Here is an 18,345-nt window from a genome sequence, read left to right on the forward strand (position 1 = left end):
AGATCTTGCAAATAATCTAAGAATTGAATGAAATTGGATTCATTCTTCGGTTTTTGTGATCTAAAACTCCTCAGGATGGAAGGAACAAAGCATCCTGTGTGTGTACAACATAGATGAACTCTAAAAAACACTAACACACCATTAGTGGCTCTCCCTAGATTTACTGGCTTGAAAGACAGTGTGTTCTCTCTCCTGGTGACAGATTTGAATCTCAGTAACAGTAAGACCAGGTGTCAATGCTGTTAAGCTCTAGTTTTACTTTTTAATGTGTGTCATGATGCCATTTTTACCAACTTTTACACCTGGTGAAGAATAAGAGAAGGAAACAAAGGGAACTTTGAAGGTGTCGGCACAACATGGATATAAAAGGGTGAGCCTTTTGCTTAACAATGAGAGGGAAAGGTTCCAGTACTCTAATCTAATCTAATCTGCTCGATATGCATTCGAGAAACACATGAATACAACAAAGATTGAAGTGTGTAGATTCTTCTCAGATTATTGTACATGGTCTCTTGGGTCAAGCATCTCCCAAACTCAATTTTAGTGAGCACTAAATTAGTTTGAGGACTGATGATTATATTCACTAATCAGTCTTTTATGTTCTCAATTAATTGATGAAATATTTTAATTTATCTTCAAATAGCCTGACCCAATATCCAAAACATATTAAGTGTATTCAAATGTAAAACCAAGAGAAGCAGCACATTCTCAGTGTAGAGTCAAATCAATGCCAACAGTTCAGGTACCTCTGTGGCTTTGTATTCTTTTAGCTGTTTTTCCATCAAGCTGTTATGAAAATGATCTCCAGCACAAACCTTGATTTTATGGACAGATGTAAAAACGCACATTAGCTGTAATCTGTCTCCAGGACCTTGAGCCGCTAATACTGACTCTTATCATGGACACTACACATCCAATGTTATGCTTTATATCAACAGACATTTTAGGAAATATCTAGGTTTTGATTTTTGCACACTGAACTTGCCCTTTTTTCTTTAGACTGTGAACATTTGCACATTCTTTAGTCAATATTTTGTCATTTTAAACATCATTCATCTTAATATATTGAACATGTTATTAATTTTGAATTTCTGATTTAGATTTAGATGTCATTTATAATGTACTGGTCTCTCATTAAGATGTATACTTGGCCATGGGACATACCTTAAAATCTTATTGTGGATGTTCGGCCTGATCCTTCATGCATGTGTGTAATAAACACTGACCAAAATCAGACACGCACAAAGACACACACACACACACACACACACACACACACACACACACGAGAGACTCAAGGCAGACGCACAATGGAAATGTCTTCACACCCAGCAGCAATTTCTTTTCAGCAGAATAAAAACAAGGCTGAGACGTGAAAAAAGCCCTTTGAGGTTGGTCCTTTCACCCTGACAAAGAGAGACAGAGAGAGAGAGAGAGAGAGAGAGAGAGAGAGAGAGAGAGAGAGAGAGCAGCCACCTTTTTTCAATTGGTGAGTACTCAACCAGAAAGCTCAGGCATTCCCTTTTTTTGTTCTTGTCTCCTCTCCTCCACTCTATGCTGCTTTGGAAATATGTTAACACTAGTAAACTCGTCCAATTCTGCAGACACCACAACCAAAAATACAGTGATGACAACAATAACCTGACAAATCAGACACAAATGCTGAGGAGTAAGAAATGAAAAACAACATTAATCAAGGACTAGTAAGAAGTGGAAAAAATAAAAATATAGAGAAGGAAAGAGCAGATGAGGGACATGTAGTTGCTGTAATGTCGGAAAAAGAGATTAGTGTGCAACAGTGAGTGAGAGAAGGAGAAAGCTGAACACCTGTTTTAAAGGAGCTCTACAAGTCTTGGGGAGTGGGGGAAGGGAAATAAGAACAACAACTACCCCCCCTGCCAAGCCTCAGCTTGTTGTTCTCTGCTTCTCAAACTGGGCTGTGGAGGCCTCCTGGGCTAAGTCAAGCACCGCCAGCCAGTGAAGACAGAGATGCACTTAATTCTGCTTGTTGTAGGTCTTCTACCTTTTGAGCAAAAGGGAACACCACGGGCCTTTCTCTGTTTTCTCTGCTTATGTGGCAAATTCAAAAATATTTGCACCTTCCTATTTCATAGACCAACTGTCCATCGACGGACAGAAATAAAATGACCCTTCAGTCCACACACGAGCTTTAAACACGCTGGCCCCAGAACAAAATGGATGTGCATAAACAGCAGTAGCACAGATGACATAGAAAATTAATTAAAAAGAAAGAATAGACAAGGAGAAAACTTGTCAAACAAGGGCAACATGGGTTGGCAATTGTACAACATACATCACCCCCTGCCCTCAACAGGCTCTGATTCAACCTCAAACTTAAGTACCATGGAAACAGCTGCTGGACTTAATGTGCATTTGGACTGTTTTTCTCCAATTTTACTTCCTGAATTGGCTTCAACAATTTCCTCATCCAAATCATCAACTCTCTTAGACCCCTTAGATCCCTACTGGGCTACTTAAAGAAATTCTGCCCTTAATTAATACGTCCTTACTGGTTATAATAAATCAGTCTTTACTAACAGGCTACGTACCACAGTCCTTCAAAGTAGCATTAATTAAACCTCTTCTGAAAAAGCCTACTCTTGATTCAGGTGTATTAGCCAACTATAGACCTTTACCCAACCTTCCCTTTCTCTCCAAGATCCTGGAGAAAGTAGCAGCCAATCAACTGTGTAATTTTCTGAATACCAATAGTCTATTTGAAGATTTTCAGTCAGGATTTAGAGCAAACCATAGCACAGAGACAGCACTGGTGAAGGTTACAAACGACCTCCTTATGGCATCAGACAGAGGACGTCTCTCTGTCCTGGTCTTGTTAGATCTGAGTGCTGCTTTTGATACCATTGACCATCACATCCTGTTACAGAGACTGGAACAGTTCATTGGCATAAAAGGAACCACATTAAGTTGGTTTATGTCCTATTTATTAGATCGATTTCAGTTTGTACATGTCAAAATGAGTCTTCTGTCCACACTAAAGTTAGACATGGAGTTCCACAAGGTTCAGTGCTTGGACCGATATTATTTACCTTATATATGCTTCCTCTGGGTAATATTATCAGGAAACACTCCATTAATTTCCACTGTTATGCCGATGATACACAATTATACATATCAATGAAGCCAGATGAATCCAATCAGTTAACTAAACTTCAAATATGCCTTAAGGACATAAAGTCCTGGATGACCAGCAATTTCCTGCTTCTAAACTCAAAATTGAAGTTGCAACTCCTTATTATCAGACTGCCCCAATAAGTCCTTAAAGACTCTCCAGCTGGTCCAGAACGCTGCTGCTCGTGTACTGATGAGAATTAAGAGAAGAGATCTCAGAGATCATTATTCTCCCATACTGGCTTCTCATCAATGGCTTCCATAGCAAATGAGGTGTATTGGCAAAATTCGCAAACTTTAAGCTATGCTCAATGAACAACTCAAACAACAACACTTGAAATAGCTCAACACAACTAATATTACAGGTGCTTTCTCCAAATTCAACACAATATGCCACTTTTAATGACTACTGCAGTCTCAAACTTATTCAACCCCTTCTTGACAAGCATCTTTAGTACTTAGTAGAGCACCCGTTGCTGTTTTGACCAGCTACAAATGTGATGCATAGCCAGACACCAGGTCCTGACAGCGTTCCTGAGGAATCTGAGTGCATTCCTCATGGGCAACAGCCTCCACCTCTCTAGTGTTCTTGGGTTTGTGTGCTGCAACCACCTTCATCAAATCCCACCAGATATTTTCTATGAAATTCAAGTCAGGCGACTGTGACGGCCACTCTCGTATCTTCCAGGACTTTTTCTGAAGCCAAGCCTTGGTGGACATTGAGGTATGCTTGCTATCATTGTCTTGTTGGAAGGTCCAATGACGCCCAAGCTTCAGCTTCCTTACAGACAACATGACGTTTTCTCCAAGGATTTCCTGATACTTGATTGAATCCGTCTTCCCAACGCTGCAGGTGTCCAGCCACCGTCATGCTTCACAGTAGGCAGGGTGTTCTCTTCAGCGTCTGCCTCATTCTTCCTCCTCCAGACAGAGGAGGAACTGGAACTTTTTGGGTCTATAGATCAGAATCCCAAAACTGCTGTGGCTTATTTAAATACTTTCTAACATATTGGGGCTTGTGCTTTTGGGCCAGTTATGGTGTGCATCTTGGAGTTCGGGCATGGAGGCCTTCAACTGTTACTTTGCGTCTTACTGTAGAAACTGAAACCTCAGTGCCTGCTGCCGCAAAGTCTTGCTGCAGATCTTTTACTGTCACTGGAGGGTTTCTGTCCACCTCCCTCCTCAGAAATCTGGTGGCAGCTGTTAATATCTTCCTTTCTGCCACGTCCAGGTAGAGTAGCCAGTGATCCTTTAGCTTTGAACTTGTAAACTATGCTTCCAACAGTATCTCTAAGAACGTAGTGCCTTTGCTATCTTTTTGTATCCAAACGTAGTTGTGAACAAACCCCTGGCCAGTCCGGATACTTGATACTTGATGTATTCTGTCTGATACAACTAATGTGGCCCTTGATTAGTTGCATCAGATGTGCTTGAGACAACACCTGATTTGCAAATGAGTTCTCTTATGAGGGGTTCTATTCAGGGGGTTGAATCATTTTGAGACAGCTGTAGTCATTAAAAGTGGCATATTGTGTTGAATTTGGAGAAAGCACCTGTAATATTAGTTGTGTTGAGCTATTTCAAGTGTTGTTGTTTGAGTTGTTCATTGAGCATAGCTTAAAGTTTGTGAATTTTGCCAATACACCTGATTTACAAAGAGGGTTGAATAATTTTGAATGAATTTGTATACAAGATGGCTGCACAAAGCCCTACGCTATAGTTCTGAAGTAGTTTTATTGAAATGGCAAAGTGATTAAACACAAGGACGACAGCTGGCAGCGTGCACTCATTTCCTGGCATACTCCTAATTGTCACTTGCCAGGATGGAGTCATAGCAATCATGTCACAGCTTCAAAAGCAGTCACACAGTAAGAAGACCGTGTTTTTGAGATTGAATTGAATTCTAGACAGGTACACTGTATTTTCATAGCTTTCTCTTGTACAATACCTTAATTACATAATACACTAGATAATATAACACTGAGAGCTACTGGGAGCCACTTGGCAGAAGGATTTCTTTATGTTCATCTACTGCAGTGGCTGATGTCACTGATACGCAAAGAGGAAATACTGAATAGTGAAATCATCTGCTGCTGTTTGAAAAGAGACCTTTCAGATTCTTGGCTAATCAAAAGCATTTGGAGTCATGGGACCAGTGTTATGATGGACAAGTTCCCATGAGTTGGTTAGAAATACCAAAGTTAAACCATAGGACTCAAGGATGTATGTGAGAGCCATGCAGCCCCTTCTCTTCAGACATGGGGGTTTCTAATGCCATCTGAATGGTGTACAATTGACAGATGATATTACACATAATATTTTCTGCATGGGACTGGAAGCACTGAATCACTGCAGTTAAGCTGTCCATTATATATCAATTAAGCACTGTGGCAATTTCTGAAAAGATAATTATCTAACAGTTTTTCTGTTATAGCCCCTAAGTCACCCTCTTCCATTTGCCTCATCAGGTTAGAGTCAAATAAATAAATGACGTTCACTATTCAGCATTCCACACTTGGCAGTATGAACAATGGGTAAAATATGTATCTGTTAGTGGATAAAATGTACAACATTACGAGACCAGCACAGACCATACCGAACCAAACCAGAGCAAGGCAAGAAGACAGGCCAGACAACTCAGCCCAGACCAGATGACAACAGTCTGACACAATGGCACGCTAGTCTGTCCAGCTATTGCATAACTCCACATTGCCGTGGATCATTACTAAAACACACATGCATGAACACATGTGTAATTACTCCTCAATCTACCTCATCTTTTTCTGATTTCCTCTCTGTCCTGTCTTTCAGCTGTGTCCCAGCTGAGAAGAAGCTGCTGAAAGCATAAATAGATTTTGCATAGATCGCTATTAGACATACCTCAATCTTGTCAGTTTTTGCATCTCCCCAGTATAGTTTTCCTGCAGCATAATCTATAGCTAGTCCATTGGGCCAGCCCAGAGAGCTGTTGAGCAGAACCACTCGATCCATTCCATCCAGGTTGGCCCGCTCGATCTTAGGATGCTCCCCCCAGTCAGTCCAGTACATGTACCTGAGAGAGATAGAGGCAACAGGAGAAGATAGTGCTTACTTCCAATCACAGAGAAAACATCAATTTTGCATGTTTTCCCAGCTAACATGTAGATTATGTACTGTAGAGTCTATCCATTTTGAAGATTCTTGAATATAAAATGTGTATTTCACAGCTGTCAATAATTTCAGAACCTTCTAAAGAAGAAAGACAAACCTTATTAATAACATTATTAATAACACACACATACAACCAAACAACAGAAGGCATCAGTGGTAATAGATTTAGTAATCTGAAACCTCTGTCCAGAAGAGCACAATCATAGGAACAACTAAGATACTGCACAGAAGCCCAGGCCTATGGCCTATGGAGCTTGAGGAAGACACACCAAAGCAGAATCAGCATATGAAAAGATACACATACACACATATAGTCTGGAGACTAGAATCTCCTCGAACTCAGATTCCTCCTGAATGAATGATGTGTGAATGGGTGAATGGGGATGTGATGTAAAAGCGCTTTGAGTGGTTGAAATGACTAGAAACCGCTGTGCAGATACAGACCATTTACCATTTACTTTATCACCACTCATTTTTGTTTTTGTTTTCTTACACTCGCAATATCCTGTGCCATACACACATGCATATATGGTATTTTTTTTCTCTCATAGCATTTATTTTTCTATTTCGTTATATCCCTTGTTTCTACACTAATTCTTTAACCGACACTTTATTTCTGCACCTTTTCTGTCTCTTCTGTTGCTGTAACAAGTACATTTCCCTGGTGTGGGATAAATAAAGTCTCTCATATAAACATGCTAACACCTACCCATTGATGGGGTCCAGGACAATAGCTCTGGGTTCATCCAGGTTCTCAGAAATCAAAATTTTCCGTGAAGTTCCATTGAGTCTGGTAACCTGAAAGATCACAGGACACAATTCAGTATTAAAATACAATTTTTTTACACAATAGCATTGTTATAACCATCCAACCTGTTTATCCACAAGTAGTTTTCTTTCGGTTTTTCTTGTGCAGCATATTGCAACTACAACTTGGATTCTATTGTGCAATGACAAATACATGATCCTTGTACCTTGTTTTCTGTGTTAAGCTACACAGGGATAAACCAGTGAGTCATGGATGGGATGGGGTCATGGATGGATGGAACTACATCATGGCCAGGGTTTCTGTGATTGGTCAGACTACTGTACTGACTCAATCAGTGGTTTTAAAACTCCATAAACAAACTGATAAAACAATGTAAACGACATTCAAACCGTGGTCTCCCATAGCATAGACAGCCTTCCACCATAAACAGAACTCCAATGCAAAGTCTCAAATGTACCTCAATCCGGTCAGTGCCAGTGTCAGTCCAGTACAGGTTTCTGGCCACCCAGTCCACAGCAATGCCGTCTGGGTGGTTGATCTCTGTGGTAACCAGCACCATGGCATTACTGCCATCAATGTGGGATCGCCGGATAGCCCGAACTTCATCATCTGTCCAATAGACATAACCCTCAACCGGGTCATAGTCTATAGCTATGGCATGGCGAATGTCATCAACCTGCATGAACAAAGGAACAATGATGAATACATGAGAGTGGAACAGCACAGCGCTTATGTTAAATGTGGTGTGTGTGTGTGTGTGTGTGTTTACCTGCAGGACTATGTCAGTGAAGTCTGGCAGGTCAAGTGAGATTCTCCTCAGGTCAGTCCGTCGAGCCAGCAGCAAAACCTGCTCTGCTCCTATGGATACCAGACACATTTACTTTTTATTACTTGTTATTCCGAGCTGATTTGTAGCAGCAGTTATTTGCAGTCAAAAAGTGCTCACTGGAGGGTTTGTAACAGTTGTTTTAGCTCTGACAGAGCAGGTCTTACTTTGAGCCCATGGATGAACTCTAGCATAGTAGTGTACAGTCTTACAATACAACCCTAAAAGAACACTTAACACTTCCACAACATAACATTTATTTCTGCTTCTATGCTGACGTCTTTCACCTTTATGTCAAGTCCTGCAGCATGTACTGTTTATCAAACAGAGGTGTTGGATATGACACAGGTGATAAGATATTGTATGTCAATTAAGTTGGGGGACAAACGGAGACAGATTTGTCTTTTAAAGGACAACATTGAAGCAGCAGACCCCGAGATATCACGACTTTTAGTTTCTGGTAACGTGTCAAGACCGTGCCTGCCTGATTAATGCCCTTGTCCTTCAAACTCTTCAACAAGTCCAAGCAGTCACAGCTGTGTCTTCACACAAAAGACTGAGCTCTGAATTTTAGGTGTAATGCTGACCTTCCAATTGATACACAACTGACAAATGTTATTAATGCTCTATTTTGGGCAATTATTAGGCCATTCTTTCAAGAGCGCCACTTCCAGGGCAAAATCTTTGTAAATCCAACCCAACAACAGCCCAACAGTTTGAAAAGATACAATAATGGTTTGGTCTAGGAAAAGATAAGCTATGTTCCCCTTGTTGTCCCCACATTGCAGTGAAAAAAAATGGTTGGGGTTTGTTTGGAGGTAGGAAATGACATATATATACATACTGTATTGGTGCAATACAAATAACTACATAGGTGGCACTGAATATATAAATACTTGATGAAATAACATGAAGTTAATTATGTAAGGTCATGTAATCAAAAATGAGTCATTATAAAATAGGTTAAGTCTGCTAAAAACTTCAGAAAATCCCAAAAATAAAATCAGTCATTTCCGTGAGGGATTTTTACTGATTTTCTTGGTTCTTGGCTCCCAGCATCCTGTAAACATTTCCAGCTTAAGACAAAACTAAGCAACATTTTTTTGTTTTTTGTTCAGTTCTTACAAAAATATCACATTTTGTTTTCCTTGTTTCTTGTAGTTAGCTGTGAAGCCAAAGCACTGATAGGCCCTGTGATGTTCTTTCTGTAATTCAAATATGATTGTATTGCCTGATTGCACTAACAAACTTTAGTCATTCATTTGTATATCATGTGAAAAGACAGTAAGTCACACAAGCAACACAATCTCAGTCTAGATGACTAAGCACATAGTTCAAGGTCTGCTTACTTCTGATCGGAATTTTTTACAGCCAGGAGAAATATCCTTCAGCAGAAACCATTATCATATCCTGAAATTGTCTGAGGAAATGATGACCTAAACACTGGCTAAAATTACACCAACATTAAAACCAAGTTCCACTGACTAAATCTTTGAGTACCTCAAACATTACAGTCAGAACTGTGGCCAGGGAGCCACTGTTTTTTCAATCATTCTTTTTTTTGTTCTTTTTGTCAATCAATCACTCAATCAATCTTTATTTATATAACACCAATTCATAACAGCGTTATCTCAAGACTCTTTCCAAAAAGAGCAGGTCTCCCCACATGAGCAGCATCAGATATGATATTAGGCAACAGTGGCAGGAAGAACTCCCCTTTAACAGGAAGAAACCTGGAACAGAGGTGGATTGAGTGGAGGTTGGACAGAGAGAGTGAGTATATATTTTTGCATATGTTTTTACATTTTTCATGCTGTCCTTATTGTGTGCGTCATTCCATGATAACATGTATTTTACACCGTTAAATACTGATTGCATCAAAGGCAACAGATACATTTACTTAAAATATCTTAACATAGAGGGAAGTCTGGACAAATGCTATAAACTTGACAAACAGCAGTCAATTTCCGTCCCAATGGAAAAATGTTACATTTCTCCAAAGCTTGTAGATATCAGTGCAGATGTCAAAGCAGCATCTAGCAGATCCAAGTCTGTGTTTTGGTATCTGGATTAGAGCCCAGAGTTCTTAAAACTCAAATATTCTGGGACATTTAGGTCTTCAACTGCTTACAACTCATAGACACCTGAAATGTGATTTAATCTTCATTGTATTTCATAGCCTTTTCATGTGTTTTATAAAATCTTAATCTGAAAAGTAACTTAAGCTGTGAAACATATGTAGTGGAGTAAAAAGGACAATACTTCTCATTGACATATAGTGGAGTAAATGCATGAAGTAGCATAAACTGTAAATACTCAAGTAAAATAAAAGTACCTAAAAACTGTTCTTGAGTACATACTTGAGTAAAAGTAGCCTGAGTATAGCCTGATAATAATGTCCTTACAGATGAATAAAGTCAGAAAAAGTAATTCCAAAAACATCCCTCTATTTGTAGTGAGAAACATTTTCACTACAGCTCAAGCCAAGCTCTACTATTATCACTTTGCTTGCCTCCTCCTTGCTCCATCCAGACTGGAGCAAAAGGCTGAGCTGTCCTGAGGGATCCTCCACTGTTTGGCTGTTGGTTCAGATTTAAAAGGAGCCAAACTCACCTCATGGGAGACAATTAACTGTTTTTTCTTTGTCTCTCACACCTCTGGCTCTGAAGAGCTCACACTTAAAGCAGTTCAAAGTTTCTCTCTCTCTCTATTCCCATATCTGCCTTATCTTTCTTTCTTGTATTTGTCTCACGCTTCAAATCTATTTACTTGAATCTTAAGACAAAGACTTAATAGCAGACAAATACAGACATGGTTAGTATATCCTTAAAAATCTGCGTTTTTATAAAAACCTACCAAGACAAAAAATTTGTAAATACATTTTGTTCTTTGTAATTTAGTACAATGTACAATACATGGTACATCATAATATCTAAAAAATGTCAGATAGCACACATGTCAAAAACACATGGTTCTGCAAATCATGTAAATCTTTCTTCTCTCATTCCTGCTGCACCTTCACAACCAATCAATATCTGGCATCACTGAGCCTTGACACCAAACAGATCTGACGCTGAAAGTTCTTCCATCGTTACCTAAATGACTGAGGCGAGGGGGGATAAATGAAGGGAGGGAGTGAAAAGGATGGAGGGAAAGCATCTGTGATTCCACTCGTCTTCGCTTGACTTCATTCGGAGACACTTCAAGACCCCTGACAGTCTCTCTCTCTCTCTCTCTCTCTCTCTCAAACACACACACACACACACACACACACACACTGCTGCCAGTGCAATAACAAACGCCTTCAATTTAACCAGCCAAGCAAAACAAATTAGAAGCACGGACACAAAGACAGACACACACACACACACACACACACACACAATAGAGCATTGTTGTTTTTTGTGTCAACAGTGGCTAACTGATTGGTTGGCATGCTTCATTCAGATTAAATACATTCACATAACACAAGCGAACAGACACAGACGCTCTCTCACATTGTTGAGTTTTTGCAAAATAAGGCTCTATTGTTTTAGCATCGTGGGAATCAACATGGCGGCTGGTCAGTTAATGTCCCACTCTGCTAGCAGAGTCATTTTCACTTGTTTTAAAGCTGATACACTCCATGCTACCAAAGACAATAGTAATGGAGGTCAGCAACAGCAAATACTAAATACTAATCCACTGCCAGGGCGGGGTCTCCATAGGATGTATCAAATCTGACTCCAGTCCCCCGTGTGCTTTGTGATGTGATTATCAAAGCCATTTGAGGTGCACTTTTCAATATTTGAAAGTCATCAACTTGCTTGACAAAAACATCTTAACTCACAGTCCACTTGCTAACTTTCTCTGGAGTTTGCTCACTTGTCATGGGGAGAGCTCAGTTGTTGATTGATCTAATTATAGAAAGTTCCATATGGTGGGAGATACCGAGTGGACTAATTACTGGTTCATTTATCAAGAAGAAACCTTCATGTTATTATTAGAGAAGACAGAGACAGTTTTTACAGGCAGCCCAATTAACGTTCACAACCAACAATGTAAAAAATGAGAGGCGTAGCAGAAGAAACAAAACACTGATTAAATGTATCTGACACACTGAAAGAGAACAGCTCCTGGCGTTTTCATGAGATACATTAGAACTAATAAATAATTCAATAATTATAAGTGGGAAATGTTTATATGATATGAGGTAGGTTTAACTGTGAGATTGACTGAGATGGAAGTGATGCCACTGATTGTATCATGTGCTTTCCAAAGCAGTGACTATACTGATTCTGAAGAAAAAACTGTTGGCAGTTGACCTCTCTCAGATTTTCAGCTTTTTCCTGAGGGATGACCAGAGGATTTAGTTTGTGGTCCAACTGGTGTAAATAAGTTCCATACCTGGTTTGCATGTCTTTCCATTTGATTGAAGCTGGACTCCAGTTGGGCAGGCGCAGCTGTAGAAGGGCTTGACCGGAGACAGTAGGCAGAGATGACTGCAGCCGCCATTATCATCACTACAGGGAGTCTGGACTGCAGGGGCAAAAAAAGCAAGAATGGAGAATAGACAAGGAGAAGATATGATTGACCGTGTGGTAGAGGTGCTGCAGGACCATATTCAGTGAGCTTTTAAAATGCTCAATCCATTGCCAGGGCTGAGTCTCTGCTGTTATGTGTCTGATATTTATCAATCATCACAGATGACATTACTCACTCCAGCTGGAATACATCAGTGTAATGGTTTGGTATACTGATGGTAAATGGTAAATGGTCTGTACTTGTATAAAGCCTTTGTAGTCATTTTGACCACCCAAAGCGCTTAAACACTACACATTCTCACATCATTTATGCAGGGGGAATCTAAGTTAGAGGAGGTTTTTTTCCCCCCACACACTCACACACTGAAGCTATGCTTCAGGAGCAAGTCAGGGTTCAGTGCCTTGCCCAAGACACCTCGACATGTGGACTGTAGGAGCCAGGGATTGAACTGCGAGCTTTTGATTTACATTACTGTCCTTTACATACGCAAAGATTTCACTTACTGTAAGGCTGTCGATAGGGCTCCAGGACTTGGATGTCCATAGGAGAGTAAATCCCACTCAGGATCTCTCTGGTTTTGTCCCCACTGTGTTTGTTACAGGCATGGATGGAGCGGGTCTGCCAGTCGGTCCAGTATAAGGTCTCCTCAGACAGAGTTAGTGCAAAAGGATGGGTCAGGGTGCCTTCCACCACGGTTTCACTACAGGACAAAATCAAAGGTTTTTTAGAATGAAAAAGAATGAGCGTTTTCTATCACACAATGCTCTGGTATGGATGTGGACTGAAAAATTATGAAATTTGTGATATTCAACACATTATGTATTTCAAAGTGATATTTAGTCAAGAAAAGATTTAATGCTATACGGCTTTACATGAGCATACCATTCTGAAATACATGCAACTTGTTCCACTGATTAAAGTAACACTTCTATCAAGCGTCTCTCTTCTATTAAGTTATATTCAGAACCATGAATACCATGTGACATTAATGATTTTAAACTGAACAGCACTTGGATTATTTCTCTAGTTCTAGTTCTCTCACCAGATTAAGAGCCTATATTCGTCAAAAACACAAATGATCATGGGTGTGAGCAAACACTTTTTGAAAGTTTGAAGGCCAGACCAGTAGTCAGCTTTAACACCCAACATGGCTCTTTAGTTTGCTTTAAGAGAAGGCAGGAATATCGTGCCAAAACCAACGTTGCAACCTCAGCCCGGCCAGTTAACTCATCTTTGGCTTTGTATTGTCTGAACACCCTGAAATGCTGTACTAATACCAAGTAACTTTTTTTGAAAAGTCCTTTTTTCATTGGACAACAAAGTTCTAAGATGTTAAAATTTGTCCAAAAAAAAACAGTTGGACAAAAACTTTGCCTGAACAAAAGTGGCGACATTTTGCTTTAAATCAATCAATCCATATTTATATAACGCCAATTCATAACAAACTTTAAGACACTATGCCTGAGTGTGAGCTGCTGACACTGTTAACAGTATTGGCCTCATCGACTGCTGGACTCTTTATTAGACTGTTAGTTCGCTTACACTTCTTGTTTATTTCAGTGAACTTTGTAAAGCACTGTGAGACAACTCTGTTGTGATATTGGGCTATACAAAATAAATTGAATTGAATTGAATTGAACTGAATTGAATTGAATTGAATTGAACATTGAGTGTACCCAGCCCTCCACCCACCTTGGCACAGGCCGGTTCACTGGAGGCAGACACAAAACACATAGACCTGAATAATGGATCTAGCAATGAAAACTGCATTGTTTCCATCAAAAATAGATCTTTAATCTTCAGCGGGGACGCTCCTGAAATGCACCACAATGCGCCTGGTGGGACTAGAGTGGGTGCAATCAGCTCTACTAAGGTTAGTACTGAGCTTGTTTCTTTTATGTGTACAAACCCAAATTATGATGGTACAACCAAGTGCCAAATCACAATAAATCCATCGATGCCACATTTCAGTACCTGAGAATGCATCTGGGTGAGAGAGTGAGCTGGAATATGAGTTAGAGAGAAAGAGAGTGAGACTACGTCACCACTGCAGCTTCTTAAATAAAAGGAATAAATAACACAATGTTCTCAACATGTTTCCAAACAACAATGTTGAAATTGTGAAGTTTGGACTTTTACAACCAAAATTACATTTTTCTTATTACACAGAGAGTAAAGTACCATAAAAAGGTACCACTGGGTACTGGTACAGCTGCCGGTTTAAATAATAAATAAAATGAATAGCACCTGAACCTCATTGTTGCATTTGCACTGTTGCTGGCTTTTTGCTAGAAGAAGAGCATGAATGTCTGAAGCTCTATTATTGACTTCTTAGCTGCAATGTTCATTAAGCCCCCCAAATCAAAGGTGTTAGACGACTTGAACAACAAACAGAAGGTTTGAAGTTAAAAAGGGGTCAAGTGAAGTATGGCCTGATGGAGGCACTAGAGGAAAGGTTAGAAAACCATTAGGAATCCTCCTCTGGGGACAATGAAAGCCTAGACCACATTGCAAGGCAATGTGATCGATGGTTTTACCTCAACAGCCTAGGTTTAAGTTCTGTAACCACTTCATTATTAAAACAGTACATTTAGAAGCTTGTGCAGCCTTGGCAAAGGTATGCTCTCTTTCTACCCTTAGGGTCAAACAGAAACAAAAAGCATGAAGGCTACAGAGGTGTGTACGAGCAAGTGATTTGATCAGGAGAGAGCGGTTAAAACACACTTTAGATTCACTCACTGCATTAGGAAAACACTAACACACTTAGGCATAGGATCAAAGGCTTGCATTCAGAATATCAACAAACCAGAAACCAGCTTTCATCAATCATCATTTTTAGTCCTGTGTGTGTGCTGTAAAAGCAGAGGTGCCTGCCAGCCATGGTTAAGGGAAAAAAACGAAAGAGCAAATTTAACCAACTCCAGATTTCAAAGCTCTGCTCGGTGTGTGTGTGTGTGTGTGTGTGTGTGTGTGAGTGAGTGTGTGTGTGCAAATTTGTAAGCAAATGGGCAAATCGCTCAAGCGGTCAGGTACGTTCAGATTAAAGCATGCATATGTACATGTCTGCTCTGTTCTATGATTGTTAGTGCAACAGAATATCATATGTTGCTAACTGGAGCTAACACTGGAAGCACTGTGAGGATCACTTTTTTCGTGATCCTTTCTCCAGTGCTTTCAACACGATCCAACCTTCCCTGCTCACGGTGAAGCTGGAGAGAGCGGGGGTCAGTGCCCAGCTGGCTGTATGGGTCACTGACTACCTCACGGACAGCCCCCAGTATGTGAGACTGCAGAACAAACCCTATTTTGGCTGCCTGATGAGTGCTGTGGTTACATAAAAATACTGTGTTGTGCAGCTTCAAGCATTAAGAAGGAGAGCTAGTATATACAATATCATACTTGCAGAGGTGCTGCCACCATAGGGACAGAGTGGCTGGCTGAGTTTACCATGATTTCCCAACAGCATCAAACATTTTGGTTTGGATCTCATCCAACCTCTACACCATATTGTAAATATTGTAACAACTATAAAAAATTAACTGCAGGTAACGTTATGTTACACTAGCAGGTTTAGTTTAGTTTCCAAGAGAACAGCTGCCGTTCAATTCATGTCTGACTCATGCAGACTAGTGAAATGGGCTAAAATCATGTATGATACTCAGTACATTTAATCCCAACTTTTCAGACTTCTGTTCTAGTAGGCTTTTTCTCACATCTGAGCCTGGGTCTGTTCGAGGTTTCTTCCTGTTATAGAGGAGTTCTTCCTCCACTGTTTCCTAATATAATATCTGATGCTGCTCATGTGGGGATTCTTGAATCCTTAATGTTGAATAGAAACTTAAACAAAATATGGCGAAGCCTACACACACACCATGTTCATTTACTGATCCAATACATGCTTCATTTTACATTTGACATATTTATGTAATATATCAACATTACATATGAATAACTACAGGAAAACAACCAAATGTAAGGGAACTTCACTGTTGTACATATTATGTACATTCAATCACCAAAATGACGGAAAAGAGCGGACGGGTGGGCCAGTGCAAATTTACAAGGGACCAGTAAAACTGATCTACTGACCAAATGGGCCAGTGGGGAACAAATATTATGTCAAACCCTGCTCAGATCTCTATCCTACACAGCTTTCATGGAAAAACAACACGTATAGACTTTGTGATCCAGACTTCAACTATTTAGAAATGGTCAATAATAGTTATTTCAAAAATGGTTTGGGCTTTGGTGGAATAATACCAGTTATATGTGCTTAAGTGCGCTATGACATCTTTGGCCAAATCATTTTCCGTCTTTTATTCAGCTTTTTCAATATTTAACCTTCGTTTTGTTTTTGTTTGGAAACTTTCATTGGAAGTGAACGTTCAAGAGAATGATGGAGAAAGGCTGGATGGATAAAGATAGAAAATGATAAGTTGGGGAGGGAGAAGGCTTATAGATGGACTAATGGAGAGAAGGACAAAAGGAAAGAGAGATGCACTGGGAGTGTGTGTGGAGCTGTGTGTGTTTTGACTGGGGCCTCAATACCACAACTCTGTTTGTGTTGGATAACTCTCTCATACTTTCTCTCTATATTTTTCCTTCATTCTGTCTGTACAGCTTTTTTTTCTGTGTTTTTCCTCCCCCCTCTTCCCTGTTGGAGAGCAGTTGCACGGGGTGAAAACTCAAAGAATTTTCTGCTGATCTGAAGTTTCAATAGCAGATAGAGAGCTGGTGTTTTGTCCTGTAACAGTTCTTGGTGCTAGAATTTTAAGGAGTCCATTTTATTTCAACTTCAATGAAATAGGCCATAATAGCATGATAGCTCATCAGTGTTGTGCATGAATGCGCTAAAAGGGCATGTTGAGTGAACATGCTCATGATTTTGGATACCGATGAGCTAAACGTATCCATTTGAAACTAATGAATGTGAACGTGAGCATCATTAACCTCATACCACAAGAGTCAGCTCACACGCTGTGTTTTCATGGCCCCCTGCATGCTGGCATGGCCAGTGCTACTGGCAATTCAGAGGCAGCGACAATACTGTGCCGCCACATACAATAATGTGCTCTCTCTTTCCTTTTTTACACAAATTGTGCCTCCAGGTCTCCAGGAAAACACAAGTCAGAACGTCAACCACACTGACACTGAATTTGAAAGGACACATTGAGTTGAAGTATCAAACAGTTAAACAGACAAAATTGTGACTGTGTGCAAAAAGTGAATGAGGATCGCAAGAAATCATTAGGAAAAGGTCAGACTGCGAGCCAACAGCCACAATCTCCCAAGAAAGAGTGTCCGGTATGAAGAGCTGGACAGCACCGGGCCCGGACATGATCCAGACCTGCTGGCTGAAGAAACTAACCCCACTCCATGCATGCCTGACAGCACGGATGAACCAACTACTGATGGATGTGACTCTACATGGATGACATCAAGCTGTATCCACCCAACACAGACCCCTACAGAAGCCGCCCACATTGAGCCTGGGTCTGTTCCAGGTTTCTTCCTGTTAAAGGGGAGTTCTTCCTCCACTGTTTCCTAATCTAATATCTGATGCTGCTCATGTGGGAATTCTTGAATCCTTAATGTTGAATTCATGAATCGTTGGGTCTCTCTCTAATTAAAGAGTTTGGTCTAGACCTGCTCTTTATGGAAAGACTCTGGAGATAATGCTGTTATGAATTGGCGCTCTATAAATAAAGATTGATTGATTGATTGATTGATTGACTGTACACATCACCTGTGTCTACAACAACAACACTGGAATGTCATGACTCGATGTGTGTGTGTGAAGTGTGGTCAGATGGTATCGAAGAGAGGGACGAAGATCAAAACCAGAAGGCAGCATTGCAGATGTTCAGGACAGCTACAAATACCTTAGGATCCCCCAGGCTAATGGGAACCATGAGGAGGTTGCAAG

At 40.2% G+C, this 18,345-nt stretch overlaps 1 protein-coding gene across 1 annotated transcript in view; it reads right to left on the reverse strand.

The window, feature by feature from the left end:
• The window catches only part of lrp5 (low density lipoprotein receptor-related protein 5), a 64,485-nt gene that overhangs the window by 28,512 nt on the left and 17,628 nt on the right, over positions 1-18,345 (reverse strand). The window contains exons 6-11 of the mRNA XM_070831296.1: positions 12,923-13,119; positions 12,282-12,413; positions 7,839-7,927; positions 7,527-7,745; positions 7,010-7,098; positions 6,031-6,202 (exon numbers count right to left, since the gene is read on the reverse strand). Of these exons, the coding sequence (XP_070687397.1) occupies positions 6,031-6,202; positions 7,010-7,098; positions 7,527-7,745; positions 7,839-7,927; positions 12,282-12,413; positions 12,923-13,119 (898 nt within the window). The remainder of the gene's footprint in view (positions 1-6,030; positions 6,203-7,009; positions 7,099-7,526; positions 7,746-7,838; positions 7,928-12,281; positions 12,414-12,922; positions 13,120-18,345) is intronic.

Source organism: Pempheris klunzingeri, chromosome 5 (genome assembly GCF_042242105.1).
Source record: "Pempheris klunzingeri isolate RE-2024b chromosome 5, fPemKlu1.hap1, whole genome shotgun sequence".
In the NCBI taxonomy this organism is placed as follows: domain Eukaryota; kingdom Metazoa; phylum Chordata; class Actinopteri; order Acropomatiformes; family Pempheridae; genus Pempheris; species Pempheris klunzingeri.